The 22,388-nt window shown below is 40.8% G+C and overlaps 1 protein-coding gene and 1 long non-coding RNA gene across 3 annotated transcripts; one reads left to right on the top strand and one right to left on the bottom strand.

The window, feature by feature from the left end:
* Positions 1-2,947: 2,947 nt before the first annotated feature.
* On the bottom strand, positions 2,948-14,210 carry LOC114021152. Of its 2 annotated transcripts, XR_006290728.1 has the most exons (5): positions 14,130-14,210; positions 12,248-12,340; positions 9,886-10,102; positions 6,429-6,488; positions 2,948-4,744 (listed from the first exon to the last, which is right to left on the bottom strand). It is a non-coding gene; the product is annotated as an uncharacterized LOC114021152 (long non-coding RNA). The 2 variants fall into 2 exon arrangements; XR_003565816.3 differs by lacking the exon at positions 14,130-14,210 and having other exon boundaries at positions 12,248-13,057.
* On the top strand, positions 13,680-16,762 carry HAND2 (heart and neural crest derivatives expressed 2). Its single transcript, XM_007067063.4, has 2 exons — positions 13,680-14,234; positions 15,950-16,762. Exons 1-2 carry the CDS (start codon positions 13,686-13,688, stop codon positions 16,046-16,048), a joined length of 648 nt encoding a protein of 215 aa, XP_007067125.3. The 5' UTR covers positions 13,680-13,685; the 3' UTR covers positions 16,049-16,762.
* The last annotated feature ends 5,626 nt before the right edge of the window (positions 16,763-22,388 follow it).

Here is a 22,388-nt window from a genome sequence, read left to right as displayed (position 1 = left end):
TAATTAACACATTATCTGTTTAAGGAGCAGCATCAGGATGGATGTATATCCTCTGGAATGATGGCTGAAGCATGAAGAGGCATATGAATCTTTAGCACATCGAACGTAAATATCTTGCGACACCAGCTACAACAGTGCCATGTGAACGCCTTTTCTCACTTTCAGGTGACGTAATTAATAAGTGGGCAGCATTATCTCCCATAAATGTAAACAAACTTGTTTCTTTTAGCAAACAGCTGAACAAGAAGTAGGACTGAGTGGACTTGTAGGCGCTAAAGTTTTACATTGTTTTGTTGCTGAGTGCAATTACTTTAAAAAAACTACATTTATAAGTTGCACTTTCACTACACTACTTGTATGAGGTGAATTGAAAAATACTGTTTCTTTTGTTTATCATTTTTACAGTGCAAATATTTGTAACCAAAAATAATATAAAATGAGCATTGTACACTTTGTATTTTGTGTTGTAATTGAAATCAATATATTTGAAAATGTAGAAAAACATCCAAAAATATTTAATGAATTTCAATTGGTATTCTATTGTTTAACCGTGCAATTAATTAATTAATTTTTTAATCGCAATTAATTTTTTTAGTTAATCATGTGAGTTAACTGCCATTAATCGACAGCCCTATTAAGAATCTTGACAAGTTACAAGCTTGCTGTAGCTAAATTACAAGGTACTTTTTATGGATAAATATCCTGCAAGACATGTTTGGTGTTGTAAGTTTTTCAGGTCTGAGGTTAGAGTTGTTTGCAAAGAACAGGGCACCCTTTGCCAAAGAGCCTGTGTCATAGGAACCTCTAAAACCACATTTTTAAAAAAATCTTTCAGTTGATTTTTAACTATTGAAACATTTCCATTCATATTAGGCTTTTGTAAGAACTTTTTATTCCTCAAAACCTAATTTGAAATCTAAACTCCTGAGAATGTTTAGTTCATATTTGATCTTGTCTACACTAGCCTTTTGCTGTAATTGCTTAAAACTTTCCACCATTGCTACCAAAAATGGCAGCTCCATTGGCAACAACAGCAGTGGGAGCTCTACTATAGGCAAGCCGCTAATGGCGACCTGTGTTTTAACCACCATAGCATCCAGACATCTGATCAGGGTTGGAAGACACAGGGATTGAAATGCAGGCAGCCAGTTTGCACTCATGTTGCCATGTTTGTTACCACCAGTGGAGCTGCACCAGTGCTATGGCAGTAGTGGGAAACGTTAAGAAAAAAAAGCCTAATGTAGACACAGCAATTCAGTTTTTTTGTGTTATCTTCTTTATGACATTTTGGATAAAATGATAAATGCCTGCCCAATGTGCAGTCTTTGATATTCACCCAGCAGCACATAATGGGAAGCCTATTACCTACAAAGGTATTAGAAAAGTGGTCCCAGCTGAAAGTGTTTATCCAATTGTTGTTTGAACAACTAAAACATTAAGGGCATCGTTGTTTTATTTGCTACTGTTTAAAACAATTTAATGGCTGAGTCAAAATTTGTTTCATGAGAAGCTGAGTTGTTCGGGGGGGGGAGTAGAGAGAAATATTTATGTCCAGACAACCTGCATTCCTGAAAGCGCATGTTTTTAATTTTAATACCATCAGCCTATAGAAATGAATATCTAAAATATAAAGATAGCTGTGTGCATTTTGCTGTTTGGGAATATCACTCCATCTTTGAATTCGCAGGATAATAAAGAATTGTGGTGCTTTCAGTAGAAAGTTGCTGTGGTTGACAGCGTTATTGAGTATAGCATTATAGAGAAAAAAATCTTTAAACATCATTTAGACACACCCTTGAATTTAGAAAAAATCATTTTCTCCCTTTTAGGTGTAGGTTATGCCTATTGTACACTGTAGTCTTATAGACCCATATTTTTAAACCTGCATATACAAAAATGCTTCATGCACATGTGCCTATATTTTCACACATATGCAACCCAGTTTTGGTCACGCACATTTGGGCACAACATGGGCATGTCCACTTTCCAACTGTCAGTCCATATCTTTTTGCATTATAAATAAAAACCTAATTTTGTAACATTGAAGTGAATGGGTGCAGACATGCTTAACTTTATGCACTGTGAGTTGTTCTACTGAAGTCAAAAGTTTTTTGCAGGGTCAGGGTCTAAATCCTGAGGCCCTAATTCAGGTGACTAATCACTGCTCAAATGAGCAATCCCATTGATTTATTTAATGAGACTACTTGCAGGAAGAGGAACAACACCTGTGAGTAACAGTTTGCAGGATTGGACTCAAAAACGAAAATATACATTTGTGTAGGTGTGATTATATGTGATTAGGATCAGCCATTATATACTGTAGCTAACACAGAGAGTCAATTTGAAAGTGTTGTTAAGAAATGTAGGGCTGTGTGGTAATTTGCACATTCTATGCAAATAAACACACTGGGAAATAATGTTCCATCTTTCATGTAATAATATGTGGGAATAGTCCTTTGATTAAAAAAAACCATACTTTTAAAGATTTCACCTCACTCCATACACTAATACTGCTTTTTTGCTTTTCTAAACTGACAGTTACAAAACTCAATGGTCAGTGATAGTACTGAAGGTGTGGGTGTGGGGGTGCGCCTGTGAGTGTTATATACATAGTGTGTTGAGAAAAGGATTCTAGGGGAAATAATCATTTTCCAGGTCTGCAGTATTAAACCAGGTGACAAACTATAGGTCCCACCCTGCATTCCCTGCTCTCCTGTTCACTTAAATTGTTGGCCTGGGTGTTCAAGGAATGCAGGATTCTGCATTATGACAGTAAACAGGAACCAGAATAAGGCACAGAAAGCAGAATTAATCAAAATCTCCCTAGTGAAATAGAAGCTAACATTCTATGCTAGTAGTGAATGAAACAGCTTTATGAAATATTAAAGTTGTTTTATAGTAGGACTTGATTCTGAGCATGTAAATTCTCTGAAGACATTATGTACTTAATATCTTTTTATTGCATTGGGTGGCTTAACAATCTCAAACATTAGTGATTCTGGTGCAAAAAGAGAGGAGGCAATTCAGTTTGTCCATTTTAGATTAGATTATAGAATTATTCCAGAATTATAATTCCATGTAAATGTGTAAATTTTAAAAAGATGCTTCATATGAGACAAATGACACTGTAACTAATCTTAGAATGTGTACCCACAGTGATCATATGCGCGCTATCTACTGATAGGAATCAACCCTGCTCCCATGGTTGTTAATGAGAGTTTTTGTTGCTGAATTCAGTAGGAGCCGAATCAGGCCCCTATAAATCAAGAAAGTGTGTGTGTGTGTGTGTGTGTGCGATATTCCTACTTTCCTATATAAATAACTTCAAATGTACCTGCAAAATATCTGAATCATAAAATTGTTGAATTACTGTGTTTTTCTGCTAGAGAGAGAATCCATAAAAAGAGATTTATGGTCATAGTTCCCTTTTGTGTTCTATTATTTGCCTTTATCATAAAAGTTCTCTCAGTTCACAGCAAAGTAAATATAACAGCTTTGTTAATAGTGCGCAGCCTGCCTTTTCTCTGTTAAATGCAAGGCTTAGAACATAATTTGAGTTAACTACTGTTTTTGTTGATATTAGCTAGTTGATTGTTGCCCCTGACTGCAGACATCACCTTACTCCAGGACTGATTTACGCAGAGGGATTGCTAGGCAGGAACTAACGTGGGCCAGGGCTAGCCCACAAGTCTATAGGAATCCATTCAAGCAGCTTGAAGTTTTATTCTCCCTGCAGCAGATTTAAAGCAGCTTTGTACAACAGTCAAACAAGAATAAGCGCTGTGGAAAATATAACAAATCAAAGTAGCAGTTTAACAGAGAGATTCATTCCAGTAAAGCAAAGACTAACCACTTACAAATACCTGCAAGGGCACAGCTTGCGAGTGTGTGACCTGCAACAAAAGTGCTGTCGGAGCAGAGAGTGTGGCTTGGAAAAATCACAAGCCTAGCTAGCAAGCCAGGAACTGCGGTGAATGGCCCGCAGGCTGCATTTGTGAAGGGGGTTTTATTTCTGAGATCACTGGTTTAGTAGCACAACAGGCTGGTTCATCCCACACTTTAAAGGGTGAAAAAGAGCGGGCGGGGGGAGTTTGCCCCAGTGGGGCAAGGAGGTAGCCACAAGCCATCCAGTAATTACAAAGCAAACAAGGGTGAAATATTGGATTGGTCTCACTCGTGACAAGATCTACGCTTTTTGCCGCCAATTTGTTTGTGGAGCTATATTTAAAGACGCTTGATTGAGGAAATGTTGAAAATAGCAGTTAGGGTTTCCCTAATGAGACCTCTAGAGGAAAGCGGTGGCATTCAGGGGGCTCCAGGAGAGTGAAGGAGGTGGAGGAGCAGCAGTTAACCCTTTCCGGACCTGTAGGAGCTTATCACACGCTTGCAAGACCAAAAGAAGGGGGAAAGTGTGGGGGGGTGAGGGGGTTTCACCCGGTGACGGTTACATTTGCAAAGAAGGGGGTTTCCTTCACCAGAGCAATACAGATACTGATTACAGCAGTGGAGGAAGTAAAGTCCTTTGCTGCAAGGACATGCATGTACAGTATAAGCCACCCCGATCGAGATCTTTAAAGGGGCTGCGTTCAAATGTGAAGCGAATGGGCGAGCTGCTTCGCGGGTTGGGCTCCCCTGTGCTCAGGAAAGAAGCCTCTCCCTCCCCGATCTGATCGCGAATGGGGGGTTGACACCGTCGCTCAGCTATGCAGCTTGATTGAGATGCTGGGAGACAAAAGGCCGGGTCCTGCGGAAGATAAATGGAGGGGGAGCATCAGCGCCTCAGATCAAACGCGCAGCATCTCAGAGCCCAGGGAACGCAGAGTCACCCCGAGATAGTGTTTAAAACAAGGATCTCGCCCACGTCAGACCACGAGGGCTGATCGAGGGGTTAAAAGAGCCTGTAAATCATCCCCACGCGCCCCCTCCACTACTCAAATAGCCTTAAGCGCCTAGGTAGAACTACCTGAGCTGGCAGGGCCTGACTTGGTCCTTAGCGTGTGTGCGGGGGGACTCGTGTCCTCTGGCGAGCCATACGGGGGGTACAGTGACCGTGGAGTATTCTGCACCCTGGGAATCACCCATCCCGGAGATGGCGTTTTGGTGCATTCCCTTGCCCATGTAATTCGAGTGACTTGAGCTGCTTTTATTCAAACTATAATTCCTTTAATTTCTCGTTCAAAACTCAGCCTGCCACTCAACTATCAGTCCAGTAGCACAACGTTAACCCCATGGCATGCTACTATAACAGTGCTTATTCACAGCCTCCAATGTCTAAATTCTGCTCTGCTCCCTGAGTGCCCACTGAGTTACCAAGGGGCAAGTTAGCTATTGCGTGTGCACGCCTGGCAGACCAGTCCATGTTCATACAGCGTTCAGTGGAATTAAGTGTGTATGATACTTTGTGATGAGAAGCACTGGCCTTTGAAATGCGATATCTGACAATATATTTGAGGAGGAGGACTCGGATCACCAGCCACTTTCCATACTTCGCGAGTTTAAATATACATGTGTATGTACCCAGAGAGATACAAAATCAAATTATAGTGTACAGGATTTCTCAATACATTGCCATTTGATTTACTCAATTGGATAATAACACTGCTAAGCATAATGACAGGTTTCAGAGTAGCAGCCGTGTTGGTCTGTATTCGCAAAAAGAACAGGAGTACTTGTGGCACCTTAGAGACTAATCAATTTATTTGAGCATAAGCTTTCGTGAGCTACAGCTCACTTCATCGGATGCATCAGATGAAGTGAGCTGTAGCTCACGAAAGCTTATGCTCAAATAAATTGGTTAGTCTCTAAGGTGCCACAAGTACTCCTTTTCTTACTGCTAAGCATGAATATTTTAGCTGAACTTTTCCCATGTGGATAAAAATGTGTTCTAGAAATTCCTAAAAAGATTGTGAATGTAATGAACACATAACAAGATTTGTAATAACTGAGGCCTTGTGAGTTTCCTTTCAGTGTATTAGTTGCTCAATTTTTCTTCCTGTGTAAAATTTCCTAAAGGGTGCAGAAGCTCTACTTACATGCTCAATTATCACCTGTCTGAATCCTATGGCTATTAAATAAATACAAATGAGATGTTTAGAAAAATCTTATATTGATAATATTTTGACAATTGCTAATGTTTGAATAACTGTGTGGAATTCAGTCCTGTTTCAGAATTCTTGTCTAAATGCAAACACTTGAATGATGCTACTTTCACTGTTTTCTTTTTAAATAGTCTGTTAATCAACTTTAATTTAGTAATATCTAAATCGTTTTCTAAATATACTTCAGACAGCTTATAAGGCACATAAAATGTTATGTAAGGCATATATGTCTTTCTATAGCTATACTTATGTGTATATATATATATGAAGTAACGTTGTTTATTATATACATATAATACATACAGAGTTTTTGTGATGGAAAATATTCACCTGGACGCAGATCAAAAGGATATTCTTAAAGTATCTAGTAAAATGGTTCTTTAGCTCCTGCTGGTAAAAAAGAAAGACAATGTTAAGATCTGTAGTTACATAAAATATTGATTTTTATTATCACATTAACACAATGCTATATCTATCCATGAAGTCGTTTCATTTTTTTTCTGTAGATTTTGACAAGTAAATTAAATTTTGGTCTTTATTTCTTAATTTCTTCAGTTTCTTTCGCTTTCATAAAGTAAGTGTAAAAAAATTAAAAGTTTTTGCTGTTCAAAGTGAGTCAAAGAAACATTTTTCGAATCACATATCGGTTATATAAGCTATAACAATAAATTACACTACTGGTGCGCATTTCCAGTAAGCCTCCTGCCTTCTGTGTTTATGTTATGACATTTCTGTTTGTAATTATTTTTATTTTAATTTTGTGTCATTTCTAACATAAGCCAGAACTTTTTCTTTTCAAGTTTTGTACACAATGCTCTCTTTTTGATAAGATGTTCTTTCCTATCCTCTTTTAGATTTTCTTCTCAAATGTTTATACTTCTATATCAGGAGTTTTCCAATATTTCTCCCTTGTCCCTGTCTTACTTTATTTGTTTGTGTGAAATTTAGTTTGAAAGGAGATCAGAGAGAGCAGGAGGGGTTTGTAATAAGAGAATGACCAAGTGACCTAAAGGCTGATTATGTGTCATTAACTGGAGACTTGGTGTATCCAAATTACCAAAAAGACGTCACTCAACTAGATCAATTACATTTAGGTACATATATAGGAATTGTAGTGGATGCAGCTAAACACACTGATGCTTCTGAACAAGTGTGTTACACAACATTTGCTGTAGGCAGCTGCTTTCAACCACAAGTCTTTGTATTTGAATAATTAGTGGGCAAGTCATAGCACAATATGATACAGCAGGTAGATGAACAGAGTGGCACAGAAAGTACGACATTAACATTTGCCCAAATATGTGCAGTTTGGACAAAATTACAGTTAATTGTCGAAGCTCCAGTGGGATAGTTTTAGGTCAAGTAAGGTTGCTTTTTATCTCTGAACAAACTGCTTAAAATCAAACCTAAATTGAGGGTCTCCATTAATATTGACAATAAAAGTGCTTCTTTTTTGTTATCATAGAACCAAAGTAATGCCAGCAAATCTTTGTTTCCCGCGAGCACGTAACCCTAATGTTCTCAGGAAAATATTTATTGATCAAAACAATTCCTTTCGCCCATACAATCCCATCAGCACTGGTTTGAAAAGCAGCTTTAAAACATAGTTCCCCAAGGAATGCAAACAATATTAAACGAGGGGAAACTATGGGAACACCACAAAGGCATTAAGAAATATTGTCTGTTCAATAGGGTATTTTATGAAGGCTTTATTATTCTTCTGGCAATCACTGGATTTTTTAAATTCTTTTATGTGGCATCAATACAACTCTGTATCCTTGGTCCCAAATAGAAGCAATCTTTGAATAATTGCTCACACATGCAGGGGTAAAAGTGGTATGCTCGTGTGTTTACTGCACATCGTTTAAACTTACAAAGCGGACGCTATCTTGTTGTTGGGGGTTTATATTCGCGTATGTATAAAATACACACTTAATGGCAGAGATTATCATGCCTTAAATATTTGCACCCTTCAGTACCGATAACAGTAACGAACACCAGGGTTCCTCTACGTCCATCCACAGCAATTAAAGCAGACTTGTGGGGCTAAATTCTGCGCTTTGCCAGACCCGTTGAAATCAATGATGTGACTGCATGAGTGTAACTGAGCTCAACTAACGTGGCAAGAGTTATTTTCATTAAAAGGAATTGACAGGTTTGACTTCAAATGATATTTCTCCAGCATCCCTTCAAAACTCCATATTATTGCAGGGTTTCTATGTTAAGTTTAGTTTATGGACTTCTAACTGGAGGTTTAGTAGTATGTAGATTGCCATCCATAGGGCACCTTGGTATTTAAACACTTCAAAATACATTTGAGAATTATCTCTCTTTCTAATATATTTGGTCTCAGGTCAATGACATTATGCACTCTATAAATTTGAATATGTCTAAACTTTTAAAACTATTCAAAGGGAGACAGTGCTTGCTATAAGGTACTCAGGGCACAAACAAGGATAAGGGGAACCCTGGCTCCTCCAATGAGGTGAAGAGGTCAAACCGAGAGTTGGCTTGTAAAGGCCCCAGTTTTTAACCACCCACAAAAAAGGTCCATCTTTCTGATCATCTGCTCCCAGCCAGGTCCTGTAGTTAGAAGAAGCTGGGGGTACCTGATCTAAACATTTCCAGCCACAGGCCAGATTTTAAATCCTCATTCAAAAAGCAAGATTCTGTGTTCCATAATATTTTGGAGGGATAAGGTAAAGGGGAATTTAAACACTAAAATTGTGTATTTTGTTTCGATTACTTAGAACCTAATTAGGAACAAAGTGTATTACTATCTTCTAAGCAAGATCATTCTAAAATCAGAATAGAAAAATTCATAAGCTTATTCATGAAAGATGCTAGAGACACTTCTTGGGCCCGATCCTGAAAATCCTTACTTACATGAGCTGTTGTTACTCTTGACAATTATCCCATTGAGCAAGGGTAACTACTTCCTTGAGTAAGAATTACCTGTGCGAGTAAGGCTTTTCAGAATAGGGATATCCAATCAATGTACACCATGGATTATTATTTTTTTAAGTTATTAAACTAATGTTGAGAATTGGGTGATGCTGGATGAATTTGGCTCTTCAGGAAAGACATTTGTATGTGCTATTCTTTAATTTACCAGGTATTATACTATATTTCAGTTTTCAAAGCTGTAGATTCCATTGATTCTTTGCTTTATATTTTAATCTACTTTCTCCCTCTCTCTTTGGGAGCTTTTGTGTGTTTAATGGTTTGTTAAATTCATCTCTCTATTTTAAAAATAACATAAAATAGGGTTTAGAAAAGGACAAGACTTATTTGGATGTCATTCTCCTAAAACACAAAACGTGAGGTTCTATTCCTTTGGCCTGTTTAATTTCACTAACCCTTAAGCCTGTTTACTTTTATTTATCTTGGGTAAACAGAAGAAAATAAATATGTGAAAAGATCAGTATTTTTCACAAAACTGTGAGCTATCTTCTCTTTCTAAAATATTTAGTTTAATTCTCACTGCTTTCAAAAATATCACACACTGACCACGCTGAAAAATGTTTTTCCAACCGCTATCATGCACTTTGAGTCTTTTCCGGCGGGGGAAAGACAAATAATATAGATGCAAAATAAATGTTTGAGCTGCTCTCTGGCTGTTTGGGAGAGGAAAGGGGGAGGTATAGCGTGTGTGCACATATGATGAACTACAGTGACAAACACTGGGACTGAAAAACAATTGTGATGCTTTGCTTCTTTGGGCTGCAGATTCTGGTGCACAGTGTCTTGTAAAGCAAATAGCGATACACTTCTTGGCACTTCTTACTGCACACAGGGAAGGTGAAGACGCTGCTGCTGAACTGCGCCCTCCGTAGGATTCCTCCTGCTGGCACAGATCATCCGCTGAGCTGTGCATGACAAAATGCCATGTACTCAGTTCCACTATATTACTAAGAGACTTTTCTCGTCTCTTGCTCTTCTTGCTCATCCAATTCGAAGAGACTTAACCGGTGGATGCAGAAGCCTAATTTATTGCATTATTCCTGAAATACAATAAGAGATGAAAAACATGTGAAAAGTCAAAGCCATACGCAGCATTGTATGCACCAAGATATCTTACTTACAGTGCGCTAGTAAATATCGGTCTGTTTATCATTTAGATAAAGATGCCCGCCTGACTTGCGAACATTTTAGCAGTTAAATCAGTGACACATCAGGAAAGCCGATGTTTTAAAACAAACTATTACTTTAAAAAAGTAATAATGCAGTGTATCACTTATGTTTATGAGAGGAAACGTACTGAGCTGAGAAATATTTTTTTAATTAATTTTAGCTGCAGAGATTTCATATGCGCTGATCAGAAAGAAAAAGAATATTGCAAATCAAGCTATTATAGGTGGGTTTGTATAAGTACTTACATTTGAGAACACACATGCTGCATTTGCTCTCAAACAGACTTTATAACTTGTATATAAAGAAGTACTGGAAATTTGTATTTAAAATCCAGTTCCGCGCTTAACTTTAGCGAGTCTTTTATATAGAAATAATTAAGGAATAATGATGTTAGCTTTGTGGACTGAGGTTCAGATCAGTATCTTTTACTACTTTTTCTCTGCCTCATGTTTTCCGTTTCTTTCATCACTTGAGATGTTATCGGGACAATAGTAGCGGTTCACCAGAAACTTTCACAATTACAACGCAGTCAGAATTATATTGAAAAGCTCCTAGGGCATTGCAATTAAGCACAATTTAACCGGGGGTGGGAGGAGGGGGGGAGATTTAGAAACAAATATACCCATTCGTCCTCTGCAGGGCTATCTTCCTCATAAACCAAAAATACTTAATCAACCCCAAAGTAGCAAAACGTTAAAGAAAATCACTAGACTGGATCACTGCAACATTCAAACAGTATTTTTAATCTATCTACTTCGACACAATGACTGTTAAACACACAGTCATTTTTCACGTGCCAGTATTGTACATACACTGTTTCCTTCAAATACTGAAAATCTGAGCCCACCATTTTCAGTATCCTGCCTTTAAATATAAAAACGTTTTGAACCCTTGAATAGAACTTCATATACAGTTTTGCACCCAGAGACATATCAATGCATATACTTATAGTTATATCAACTATCCATTTAATTTTTATCGTTCTCTGTATATATTTGGTTAAACTCTGTATTCCTCGATTGGATAACATATGTATGTACTGGGATTCACTGTTCTGTGAGTTTTCACACCACCTCTGTTTGTCTCCATTGGCCTTTTCTCCTGCCTGTGTCAATGCAAATTTTAACTCGAAAGACAGTTCTTGATTTCATTATTGTAGAGCAGAAACAAGCTAAACAAACTGAGCATGGCGCCAACAAACGTAAATACCGCACGCTTCTTCTTTACATTTCTTATTGTTTCTTTGTTTGCAAATATATTGCATTATTGCCATAGTGGAAACTAGAAAGCAGCCCTTGAATACGCTCTTGTAATGTAACAGCTCTTGTTTAACTCCGCGTTTACTCCTCGGAATAACAATACACAGGAAGAAGCATTTAGGCTGTTTGTTGTTTTCTCCCAAAGTGCATGTTTTCTGTTGCTTAACCAAATATATCTTAATCTTCAGGGTATCATATTGAGCATTTGCAGCAATTGGACTTGAGTTTCCTCTCGTCTCCTTGCAAACTCCTGCATCTCTATCTCTCTTTCTTAATTTACGACCCACCAGCTCCTGTTGACACAGTTTTCCACACTGACTATATTGTAGTATTGCATTCTAATATACACTGAAGCAGTCTATCCAGTAGCCAAGACACCTAAGGTGAGTATTTGATATTTCACAGCTATTTAGTAATATTCTGCTCCATTTGAAGATGACAACAATTTCTTGGCGCAAGTCTCGCCTCCAAGTTACCAATTTCCCTGTGAATTACAACCTGAGATTCATTTTCCTGTTATAATGTGTTCAAGATAACAAAACCAAAGTAGCTAAATATCTAATAGATTTCCTCCCGGCCTGACTGTTAAACAAACTTTTAACTATTCCCTTTCGATAACTAAACCTGCTTTCCACAGATGCCTGTTTTTTTTTTTTTTATTGGTGAAGGAGGAATGCAGAGAGATATTTATATATTTGTTAATAAAAACTAGAAAATAAGCTCTGAACATGCTGTAAAAAATATTCGGTTACTTACCAATCAGGCTAGTTAAACAAGCATGCAACTGATTTCAGGCATATAACTGGTTCGGATGAATACATGTCCTGGTATGCACATTAACTCAGCAAGCTGGAAGAGAATCGTTTGATTTGTTTTTATTGTTCTTATTTAAAAGCAACTCATTCTTTGAAAACCATCTCCCTGACCCCATTGTTTGCTTATTTTAGAAGTCAATTGCTATAAAGTCAGATCCAATCTTTTCGTACTTGCAACTCATGTCCACTGCCTATCCCTAATAACTGCACTTCTCTCTGCCTGAAAGCGTTCTGCTAGAACAATACGCTAAAGTGTTCCTGCTATATGTACATCACCATTGGTTAATCGGCAAGTGCCTCCTGAAGCTGTTTTTATGTTTTCCTCTGCTAGATCCACACAACGCACTTTGTAAAGCAATAACTGAACTGACCGAGCCGCTATTTTTTTTTCCATCAAAATTCTCGGCGACATACCGTACCTGGGTTGAAATGCTCCAATATTTTGTTTTAATGAGTTTATTTAAAAAGAAGATTTTGCCGTACTGCATCTGCTAAACACTTGCAATAACCTCTGCCTCCATGATAAAAGTTTTTTTTTTTTCCTCTCTTGTTTTTAATTATATTAGGGGCAGCCAATCCTAAAAGAGGAGCTCGGCAATTAGCAACGCGAACATCAAAAAGTTTTATTGCCGAGCGCCGGAGGCCCCGCCCCTGCGGCGCGGGATTGGCGGAGAAAGCCTCTGACGACAGATATTAACACGAGCTGCCCGAAAGATGTAGCTGTACATGGAGATCGTGCTGGGAAATTGTGCCAGTGCCCCGCGCAGCACCGAGCCTGGGGGAATCGCCGCCGCCGCCTTCCTGCTCTGCATCGCCAGCAGCCCGGGCAGGGGAAGCGCGGCTTGCGGGCCGGCGGGCTGCCCGGTGCCCGTGCCCCCGAGCGGGGCGGAGCGGCTCAGGCCGGGGGGATGGATGCGCTGGGCTCCCAGTGAGCAGCCCCCGGCCAAGGGGGAGCGGAACGTTACCAGAGCCTTTCATGCCCACAGCCAGCGCCGGAGCCCGACAGCGGGGGGGCGCTGCTGGAGGAAGGGCGGGTGCCTGTCACGCAGCCCCGCGGCGGTGAAGGCAGAGGCGGGGGCCGCGGCGCGGAGGAGGCGGCGCGGGGCTCGAGCCATTTTGTCGGCGCGCCGCAGCGCCAGGCCCCGCGCGGAGGAGACGCACCGCATGAGCGGCCGGGGGCGCCCCGCGCCTGCCGCCCGGCCAGAGGGGAGCGCGCTGGCTCTGAGCGGGACTCTGCAGCGCCCTATGGGCAGCCGGCGGCCGGAGAGGCGCTGAGAAGAGGCGGGCGAGCGGCCGCGGCGAAGGGGGGGTCGAGGCAGCGGGCCGGGAGGGGGGAGGCTTGGTCCCGGGGCGCGGGTGGGGTGCGCGTGGGCTCGGGGATGAGTTTGGTGGGGGGCTTCCCCCACCACCCCGTGGTGCACCATGAGGGCTACCCCTTCGCCGCCGCCGCGGCCGCCGCCGCCGCCAGCCGCTGCGGCCACGAAGAGAACCCCTACTTCCACGGCTGGCTCATCAGCAGCCACCCGGAGATGTCGCCCCCCGACTACAGCATGGCCCTGTCCTACAGCCCCGAGTACGCCAGCGGCGCGCCGGGCATCGACCACTCCCACTACGGCGGGGGGCCGCCGGGCAGCGGGCCGCCCGGGCTCGGGGGGCCGCGGCCGGTGAAGCGCCGGGGCACGGCAAACCGCAAGGAGAGGCGTAGGACTCAGAGCATCAACAGCGCCTTCGCCGAGCTGCGGGAGTGCATCCCCAACGTGCCCGCCGACACCAAGCTGTCCAAGATCAAAACCCTCCGCCTGGCCACCAGCTACATCGCCTACCTCATGGACCTGCTAGCCAAGGACGATCAGAACGGGGAGGCGGAGGCCTTCAAGGCAGAGATCAAGAAGACAGACGTGAAGGAGGAGAAGAGGAAGAAAGAGCTGGTCAGTACATCCACGGGGGGAGGCTGTTGCTGTTGTTTGCAAGGGATTACTCTGTGCTCGTCCTTTCTTCCGGCCGTGCTGGGCACATCTGGCTTGGGGAGAGGCTGCTAGGTCAGCCAGGCTCCATTCCAGATCCCACAGAATGTATCCCAAATGAAATACATCATGGTGTTACACAACACACACACGCCCCAATGCACTAGCGCGGCATGCGGGGAAGTTGATGTAGGTAACGTATACTGTGTGCCTTAGTTAATGGAGATGAATGAATGTTTACGGGGTTTCTGTGTATGATATATGGTGTGTACATGTACGTGTACCTATAATCTGTATTAATGGATGTACCCATAATAATATGTGTTATCACTGATAAAGAGAAGTGAAGACTCAATTCACTTCGGTGCAGGAGCTGTTCCAAGTGACCCGGGGGGGTGATGTTAAAATGTACATGTATTTGGGGTGGGAAATCTGCTGGGTGGCATCTGCTGGGTGATGAAATATTTCAGAATTGATATAGCCTGCAGCAAAATCGGGTGTTGGGTCAGATTGTAATAGTTAAACCATTCCTTGCAGCTGCACACAAATGTCTTAATCTTAAAATATGGTTTTGTATCCTTTATTTTACATTAGCATCCCTTCAGTACCTACTCTGCTCCATTCCCCCCACAGTCTTATTTGAATTACAGTTTCTAATAATAATTCTGTCCTGTACACAAGCAACCTTTCATAGCGCAGAAGCACCCTGCAATCTGTTCAGATAAAAGAAACTGCTCACAGGGAAGGCATGTACCACTTGAATTTAACTCCAGCACAGTTTTGACAAAAATAATGCACAGCCCCACCGTTTCACTGTAGATTATTCTTGATTGTGATTTATGCTTTTGTTGTTGGGTTTTTGTTCTCTTTCCTTCTTTCAGTTTAAGGCGAAGTAACTTTTTATGTGGATGTTAACTGTCGGTGTAGGCCTAATGGTTTTCTCAGGCAAAATTCCCACTGATTTCAATAGCTATTTGACCTCAGTAAACACGACAGGATCGGGCCTTATAGGAATGGATGTTCACTTCTCATAATACATTCACAATGCTGTTATTTAGTGGTATGCTGACATTAGATAGAATGTTTATCATTGACCTACTTGTAATTCGGGTCTTCTTATAAATTAACGTTCCACTAAAACCTCAGGTGTGTCTGTATATCATATGATATATAAATGTAATTTATATTTGAAATAAAATATACGCTTCTGAGATCTGACGGGGAGGGCCGCTTAACCCTGAAGAATGACTGGTGCTGTAGGTGGCTTTTTAAACCGAAGAAGCTTTGTTTACCTTTGGCAGTGAGCCGCTCTTGCACTGAGGGTTTGCCACGAACGCGATCAGTGCAAAACAACAGCACGGTCTCTATTTTGCAAATAATGAAACATATAAAGTGGTGTGGTGGTGTTGGTGTTTTAAAGTACCCGCAGCTTTCTACGAAAAGCACGTAAACAGGCGTTTGTTTGTGAAGCTTTCTAGCCGAAAGTTTGTCCTGTAGCTTGGAGGCCTCTACGGGAGCCTGCATAGATCTTTGTAGATGTCTATCGCCAGCTTTAGATTTCCCTCTTCTGAGGGGGAAGAAGACAAGGAGTGGGTGGCGGAGGTTACCTAAGAGGTAAAGGAATATAATTTCTAAACTTCTGCTTTGTTTCTCTCTTTTTTTGCACGCTGTCTTCCCAGAATGAAATATTGAAAAGCACAGTTAGCAGCAACGATAAGAAAACCAAAGGGAGGACTGGCTGGCCGCAACATGTCTGGGCTTTGGAGCTCAAGCAGTGAGCGCTGCAAGACTGAAGGACTCAAGGAAATCTCCTAGACTCATTAGAGAGATTTGATCTGAGGACTTTTTGTATTTGGAATCATCCAGTTTATTTATGTGCAATTTCTCCCCCACCCCCCAAAATGTGGATATTCGAAGAAAAGCATTCCATATTTTAATATGAAGAGGAAACTCCAGCTTGGTAAGGGGTAATGTCGTCTCAATAGTTTCGTGAATGTTATTTCTCTGTTTGTATAGAACACACGGGAAAAATAGAAAAGAAAGGGAGGAAAAGACTCCCTGGCATTAGTGTGTATGTGAAGTGTATCTTTAATACTTGGCCTTTTGGATATAAATATTCATGGGATTATAAAATTATATTTCAACAGAAACAGTTGCACCAATGTTTCAGTTGGCTTGGTATTTACTATGGTAATTTTGTTGTGGTCGTTCAGTATTTGAAAATGTTTTCAGCAGCTATTTGTTATGTGCACTTCCGTCGTTAAGGGCGAAAAAAGTGGAGTTTAATTAATATTGAAGGTGTAAACGTTGTAAGTATTCAATAAACCACTGTGTGTGTTTTTTACAAAAAAAATCTTTTTATGTTTTATACCTCAAATGTTTTTAAATAACAACATTGTTATAGTTTTCATAATATTTAAGATATTCGGAAGTAAACTAAATTATAAAGATTGCCTCTAAGTTTATTTTTAAGCAAGTCATCGAGTGAAAGGTGGCGGGGGGGGGGAGGGGGGAGATCTCACCAGCAGTTCGCGTGTTAAAGGCGAAAAATACAGTTACGCTAAATATAAATTCCTTGTGGTAGTGTTTTCCAGGCATGAGATTTAATGCTAACGGGCAATGGACATAGGTACAAACCTTGGTCAAATCAGAAGTAATTACTGATATGCATGTTTTCCTAAGAAAGACAAAACCCTACATTAATAAGAGCTCTTGAAACACGAGTCACTTGAAATATAATTTTAGGAGTTTAGATATTAAAATTGTAATTTAAAAGTGTGCGTGAGGGAGAGAGAAGTGTTGTGAATTGATTAAATCTTTCTTGGCGCTTATTTCCTGCAGCCAGAGCTAGTTATTTGTTTTCCCAAGGTGACTGCACGCAAAGCCTGGAACGAGAAAGATGTTGTATAGGGTTATATAGAGAAGACTTTGATTCCAGCCACCTCAATGGGCTTGGGCTGAGGGTCCGCAAAGGAGGCTTCGCTATAAGTGATGATGTAAAGGGTAATTTTACGTCAAGTAAGAAATAGTGAACAAGGCAAGGGATTTGGGAGGGAAAAACAAGATTTACAATGAGATGCAGTGAACTTAATATTAACTTTGTGGTTCCCAAAATTCTCCTGGGCCGCACGTTTCCAATCTGCCACACTGAACACTTTTTTTTTTTTTTAATTCTCTCCTGTCTCCAGGCTAGCAACTGCCTGCCATTTGGCCCCTTTGCTTTTAATGCGTAAAATTGCTTCCCTCAATCCCATCTTCCATCCTTCGTATCTGAGCAGTTAAAAACTACCATCTTTGTCCAGCACCGCTCCTCGAAATTGACTATTCACCTTGCCAGTCCAACCAAAGCAAATGTTGAGCGTATTGCAGCTTTCCGAGGACTGGACACTCCTGCTATATTTACACCTAGAAATCCAGCCTTGTAAACTGCTAAACTTTCAAACAAGCGGTTTACCTAAGGAAGCTTTCAGGGATGATGGAAAATGGTTTCTATCTGTACTGTAAACCTCAGTTTAATATTTTTGTGGCCTCAGGACTCTTGGACGAAGGTAACCTAAATCAATCCGGCTATCTTACAAGGTACAGGGATATATACCTACTCTCCTTCCTTTATGGTAGTGCCTAATTAAGTGGCTTGTGGCCAGCTCTGACAATAAGAGTAGGTAGATTTGCAATTGCCCATAAAAAGATAAGAGAGCCCTTACACCGTTTGCCAGTCTTTCTGACAATAGGAAGGTTGAAGGGTTAGAACAACTAAGCAAAAGTGATGTGCCCTTTCTCCCTTCGGGTCAGGCAGCCTGGGTTTGTGTTTGGGCGTAGGGTTATGTTTACAGACACTTGCCTTTGTTTATAACACTTCGAGAGAAGAGTCTCCCTTTTGTTTTCTTTTCCTTCCCTGCTAGCTTCCCAGTCGATAGTGGAAGATCTCCCCCTGCTCCATTTGTGTTTGACGTTGCTAATGTTACCAAGGTAGGTTAAAGGCTCCAATGGTGCAGCTATTAAAGTGGGGGACTTTTCGAGATGCTACTAATTACAACTCCAGATTAAAGAGGTATTCACCGGTAACTGTTTGTCTGCAAATACCCGGTTGTTTTTATCGATCAACTGAACCCTCGTACCATTGGCTGTGTGTTTAATACACGCGTTTAATTTTGTGATCTTTAAGCACAAGCCAGTCGTTTAGAAACGCGGAGCTACGGCAGTCTTGCTGCATTAGGCAGTAGTGAAAATACTCTTTAAAACTGCTTTTTCTTTGTGGTCTGTCCTTTTCCTTGTTCAGGAAAACAGCTTCCTTTTACTTCCAGCGCCATGCAGGGCTGCAATCTGTATCTGGCTACATCATAGCCCAGCGCCTCTCTGGCAGATTCAGGATGCCATTGTGAAGATAGTAGCCTTTTTGGCTTTTCCTATACAAGGAAAATTAACTCTCCCTTTGCATTTCATTTCTCAAACTGGCTGCACCCTTGGACCCGCTAAAAGGGATCTATTTTAATTGCTTGGTAATGAGGATGTTGCCATTTTCTCAGGAGCAATCATTCCTGGAGCTAAATCACAAGAGCCCTAGACAGGCCGGAGCCGACAAAAATGTAGGTTTTGACGTTAAAAGCTAAATGGGGAAGCAGGGCGGTGGAAGGTAAATTGATGGTAGATTGGGATGTCAGTGTGCCGTGGCCCCACATCTCCTAAAGGAGCTGTGTGCCTGATAACATTCTGAATGGTGAACCAGAAGCTTTTCCACAGCCGGACGGCCAGCTCTCTGGGAAAGAGTTTTAAAAGAAACTGTATCTAGGTTCTTAAGGTCATTACTAAACATATTTGCCTCCTCATATATTCCACGTCTGCCCTCCTTGATAACTACTCAGTGACACAGACTGTTCGCTGATATAAAGGCACTTATGAACAGATGGTAATGGGAAAATATCAGTGTACTCTCGCTAGTTAATAATTGCGAGGCCTTTCCATACTGTTCTACAGGTAATCTGAGAGGAAAAGTTAAGAATAAGGACAGAGGTGTAAAGTCAAACTCTATAATTATAATTTGCCAAACTAAAAGTTCTGTGAACATTTTCAGTATTTATACAATATTTTATATACCTCATTTTTAAATAATACCTCTACCTGGGTTGTTTTGGGAAATGAATTCACAATGTTATCTGTGTCCTCTGCCTCAAAAACAACCTTCCTTTTTTCTTTTGATGAGAAACAAAAATACCTTACTTTAAAGTTGTCTCCCTTTGCTCCCCTCCAGATTCTACAAACTCTTACTCACGTGAGTAATTATTCTCTCTCCAGTAGTCCTACTGAATTCATTTGGACTACTGGGTGATTAAGCGTTTATAGGACGTAATTTTAATGTAAAATAACATGGAAATATACCACTAATGATTCTTAAAATTAAATGTAAAAAAGGTCATGTTTAAGCTAGAAACTCTAATAAGTAGTTTTGAGATAATATTTGATGGGGCAGATTCTGCTCTCAATTACACTGGTGTAAATCCATAGTGTGTGGAGTTACTCCAGATTTAGAAAGCCTGATCCTGAGTTCGCTGAAGTCAATAGCAAAACTTTCATTGACTTCGGTAGGGTCGATCGGGCCCTTATGTGGGTGTAAGTGGGAGCAGAATTTGTCCTAACACTTTTCTTGTGATTCAGATAATAACAAATGGATGGGAGCATGGCACATTTTATATTTTCATTGAGAATAAGTGTCCTAAAAGCTTAAGTATTACAGTGGAATTGAAACAAGGGGAATTCATGGCTGGTTCAAATGTAGGAATGGAAACGGTTTTCTGTTTTAACGGTATACATATTAGTAGCGTTAGTTTGGATTTATTGATAGATTCTCTCCCCCCCCCCCCCTCTCTCTCTCTCTCTCTCTGCAGGATAGATTAGGTCTAGTATGTGATATAATTGTTCTTGAACCTTACCCTTAGGTAACATTTTTCATGTTTTTCAAAGCATTTGCACAATGGGGGGTGCAAAGCCTATGTTTTCTACTATTCAAATGACTTTGGAAAGTATGTAAACATGACATCACTGAGGTTATTCTGATGTAATAGTATTGAGTCTGGATATTAAAGAGGAAGCTCCTTGATTTTTAAGTAGCAGAAATGGTAGTGGGAGTCTTCAGGTTTTATGCATCCGGTGATGATGAAGATAGTTGATACCGTTCTTCTTGGAGTCCTGGCTGTCATTTTTGGTTGTTTTATGAACACTCCACGCTGTTAGATTTCCAAAAATCTATGTTTTCCTGGGGGAAGAAGGAGGAGAGAATATGAATAGCCGATTTTTTCACCTATCAGTTTACAGTGCCCAATCTCCCAGTAGATAAGTAAGGTTAATTTATCATTTTCAAAGATGGCGTCAAAGATAGGTGTAATGGGGCCTTTCTATAAAGGTTGTGGATACCCGTAGAACGACAGCTGAAACTTCCAGATGTAAATGTGCAAAGCACCAAGATTGCTGTTTCAGAGAACAAACATGAAGCAGGAGCCCCACGATGCCGCTGCATCATTTTAATGATATAAAATATTATCTTTTGCGCCTGAAAACATATTTTAAATCCTTCTACCCTCAACCCTACCAAAAAAAATCCTTCATTCAGTGATAGAAAGGAAGCGAATCCCACATTTCTGCAACTATAATCCACTCTGTAATAACTAGGGCTTATCATTTTTTGCAGGCTATGAAATATGTTCCCCTTCAAAACCAGCTCCAATCTTTTCCATTTCTAATTGGCCAATTACTGCTCAGCTGTTTTAGCTTGCACAGTATAATAGAGATTAAAGCGGAGTTGTTATCTGAATTATATATTCACATAAATTCTACAAAGCATTTGGATTCGAAAGCCTGTTGCTTTCTGGGAAGTCTTTGTGGCCCTTCCCCCTACATCCCCCAAACGCAGTATGATGTTTCCCCCCATTTTCCTCCAAAAATTTTGTTGCTTTGATGATCAGATTGTAGAGCCCTGATTACAAATTTATTCTTAGGCACTAGATACGTCTTTATATCTGCTATTAGAGACATCTGGGAGTGATTACAGCCCGCCCTCCCCCATTTCTGCTCCCTCTATCTTGCAGCAAGAGCCTAGAGACATGTTGACGTCAGATCAGACGGCTAGGAGCCATCCTGCTCTCGAGTTGGGTGCAATCATCGCCGTGCTTTCCAAACTCTATCTAAAGTCCAGTCCGCCAGCTGGAATGCGGATGCAATGGGACGGGATTTAAAAAAAAAAAAAATCTTTACTTTTAGCTCAGAGGATTTTTCTTCTTGAGGTTTCCAGCCAAGCTTGTTTGTTTACTTCTTGCCAGCATCAGAAACAGAGGGAAACACACCAGTGCATTCCACGCTGCAGATGCCCGGCACTAGCGTTAGCGGTGGAGTCTTTCTCCGTTTGCATTGGATCAGAGCGCTGTCTTCCAAAGTAAATACCAGCGAGGCAGCTTTCCACCTTATGTATTGGCAGGAACAAATTAGTGAAGCAAAGTGCAACTTTTACGTTCCAGGAATCTGTGTCTCGGGCTCCCCACCCCCCGCGCACAAAACCGCTATCCAACATGTAGTCCGATTTACAACCAGCCGGGCAAGCAGGAGCCTTTAGCACAACAAAATGAGTTTCCTAGCTCAATGAACGCTAGCGCTGCTGGCAAAAGAGATGACTTTGCACCTGTTATTACATTCTAATGAATCATATTTAATTCAGGGCGGTGAGAATCTAATAATAATTAACTGCTTGCAGTTTTGTGCATGGCTCAGCAAGATGCATGAGCACATGTTATGGGGATATTTTTATATTATTCTGTTGCATCGTCCTCATCATTATTATTTTACACATTTTAGGTGACAGTTTCGGGGAGAATAAAGCAAAAAAAAAATCAATAAAATACAGCCTTGGCATTTGGCGCTCATTCCCAATGCTTTAACAGGCCTTGTAAGAATGCAGACACTTGTGAAACTGTCCATTTCAAGCGGCACTATTGTCATAGACAGAGAACGGGGATTAAAAACCTGTTGATCTTGTCTCTCAAGGCGAGAGATAATGGTGGCGTATTTGTCTGAAGGATTAAAGTCTCGGGGTAAAATAGTATCACCAAGAGAAAGAGCCCTCTGTGCCCCTAA

The sequence above is a fragment of the Chelonia mydas genome, chromosome 4 (assembly GCF_015237465.2).
Source record: "Chelonia mydas isolate rCheMyd1 chromosome 4, rCheMyd1.pri.v2, whole genome shotgun sequence".
NCBI classification, from domain to species: domain Eukaryota; kingdom Metazoa; phylum Chordata; order Testudines; family Cheloniidae; genus Chelonia; species Chelonia mydas.
Note: the sequence above shows the minus strand (reverse complement) of the source record. Positions and strands in the feature narration are given on the sequence as shown.

Coding starts and splice junctions, on each gene's coding strand:
- HAND2 (XM_007067063.4), top strand. CDS start 13,686: ATGAGTTTGGTGGGGGGCTTCCCCCACCACCCCGTGGTGCACCATGAG. Junction 14,235..15,949: donor AGAAGAGGAAGAAAGAGCTG/GTCAGTACATCC, acceptor CTGTCTTCCCAG/AATGAAATATTGAAAAGCAC.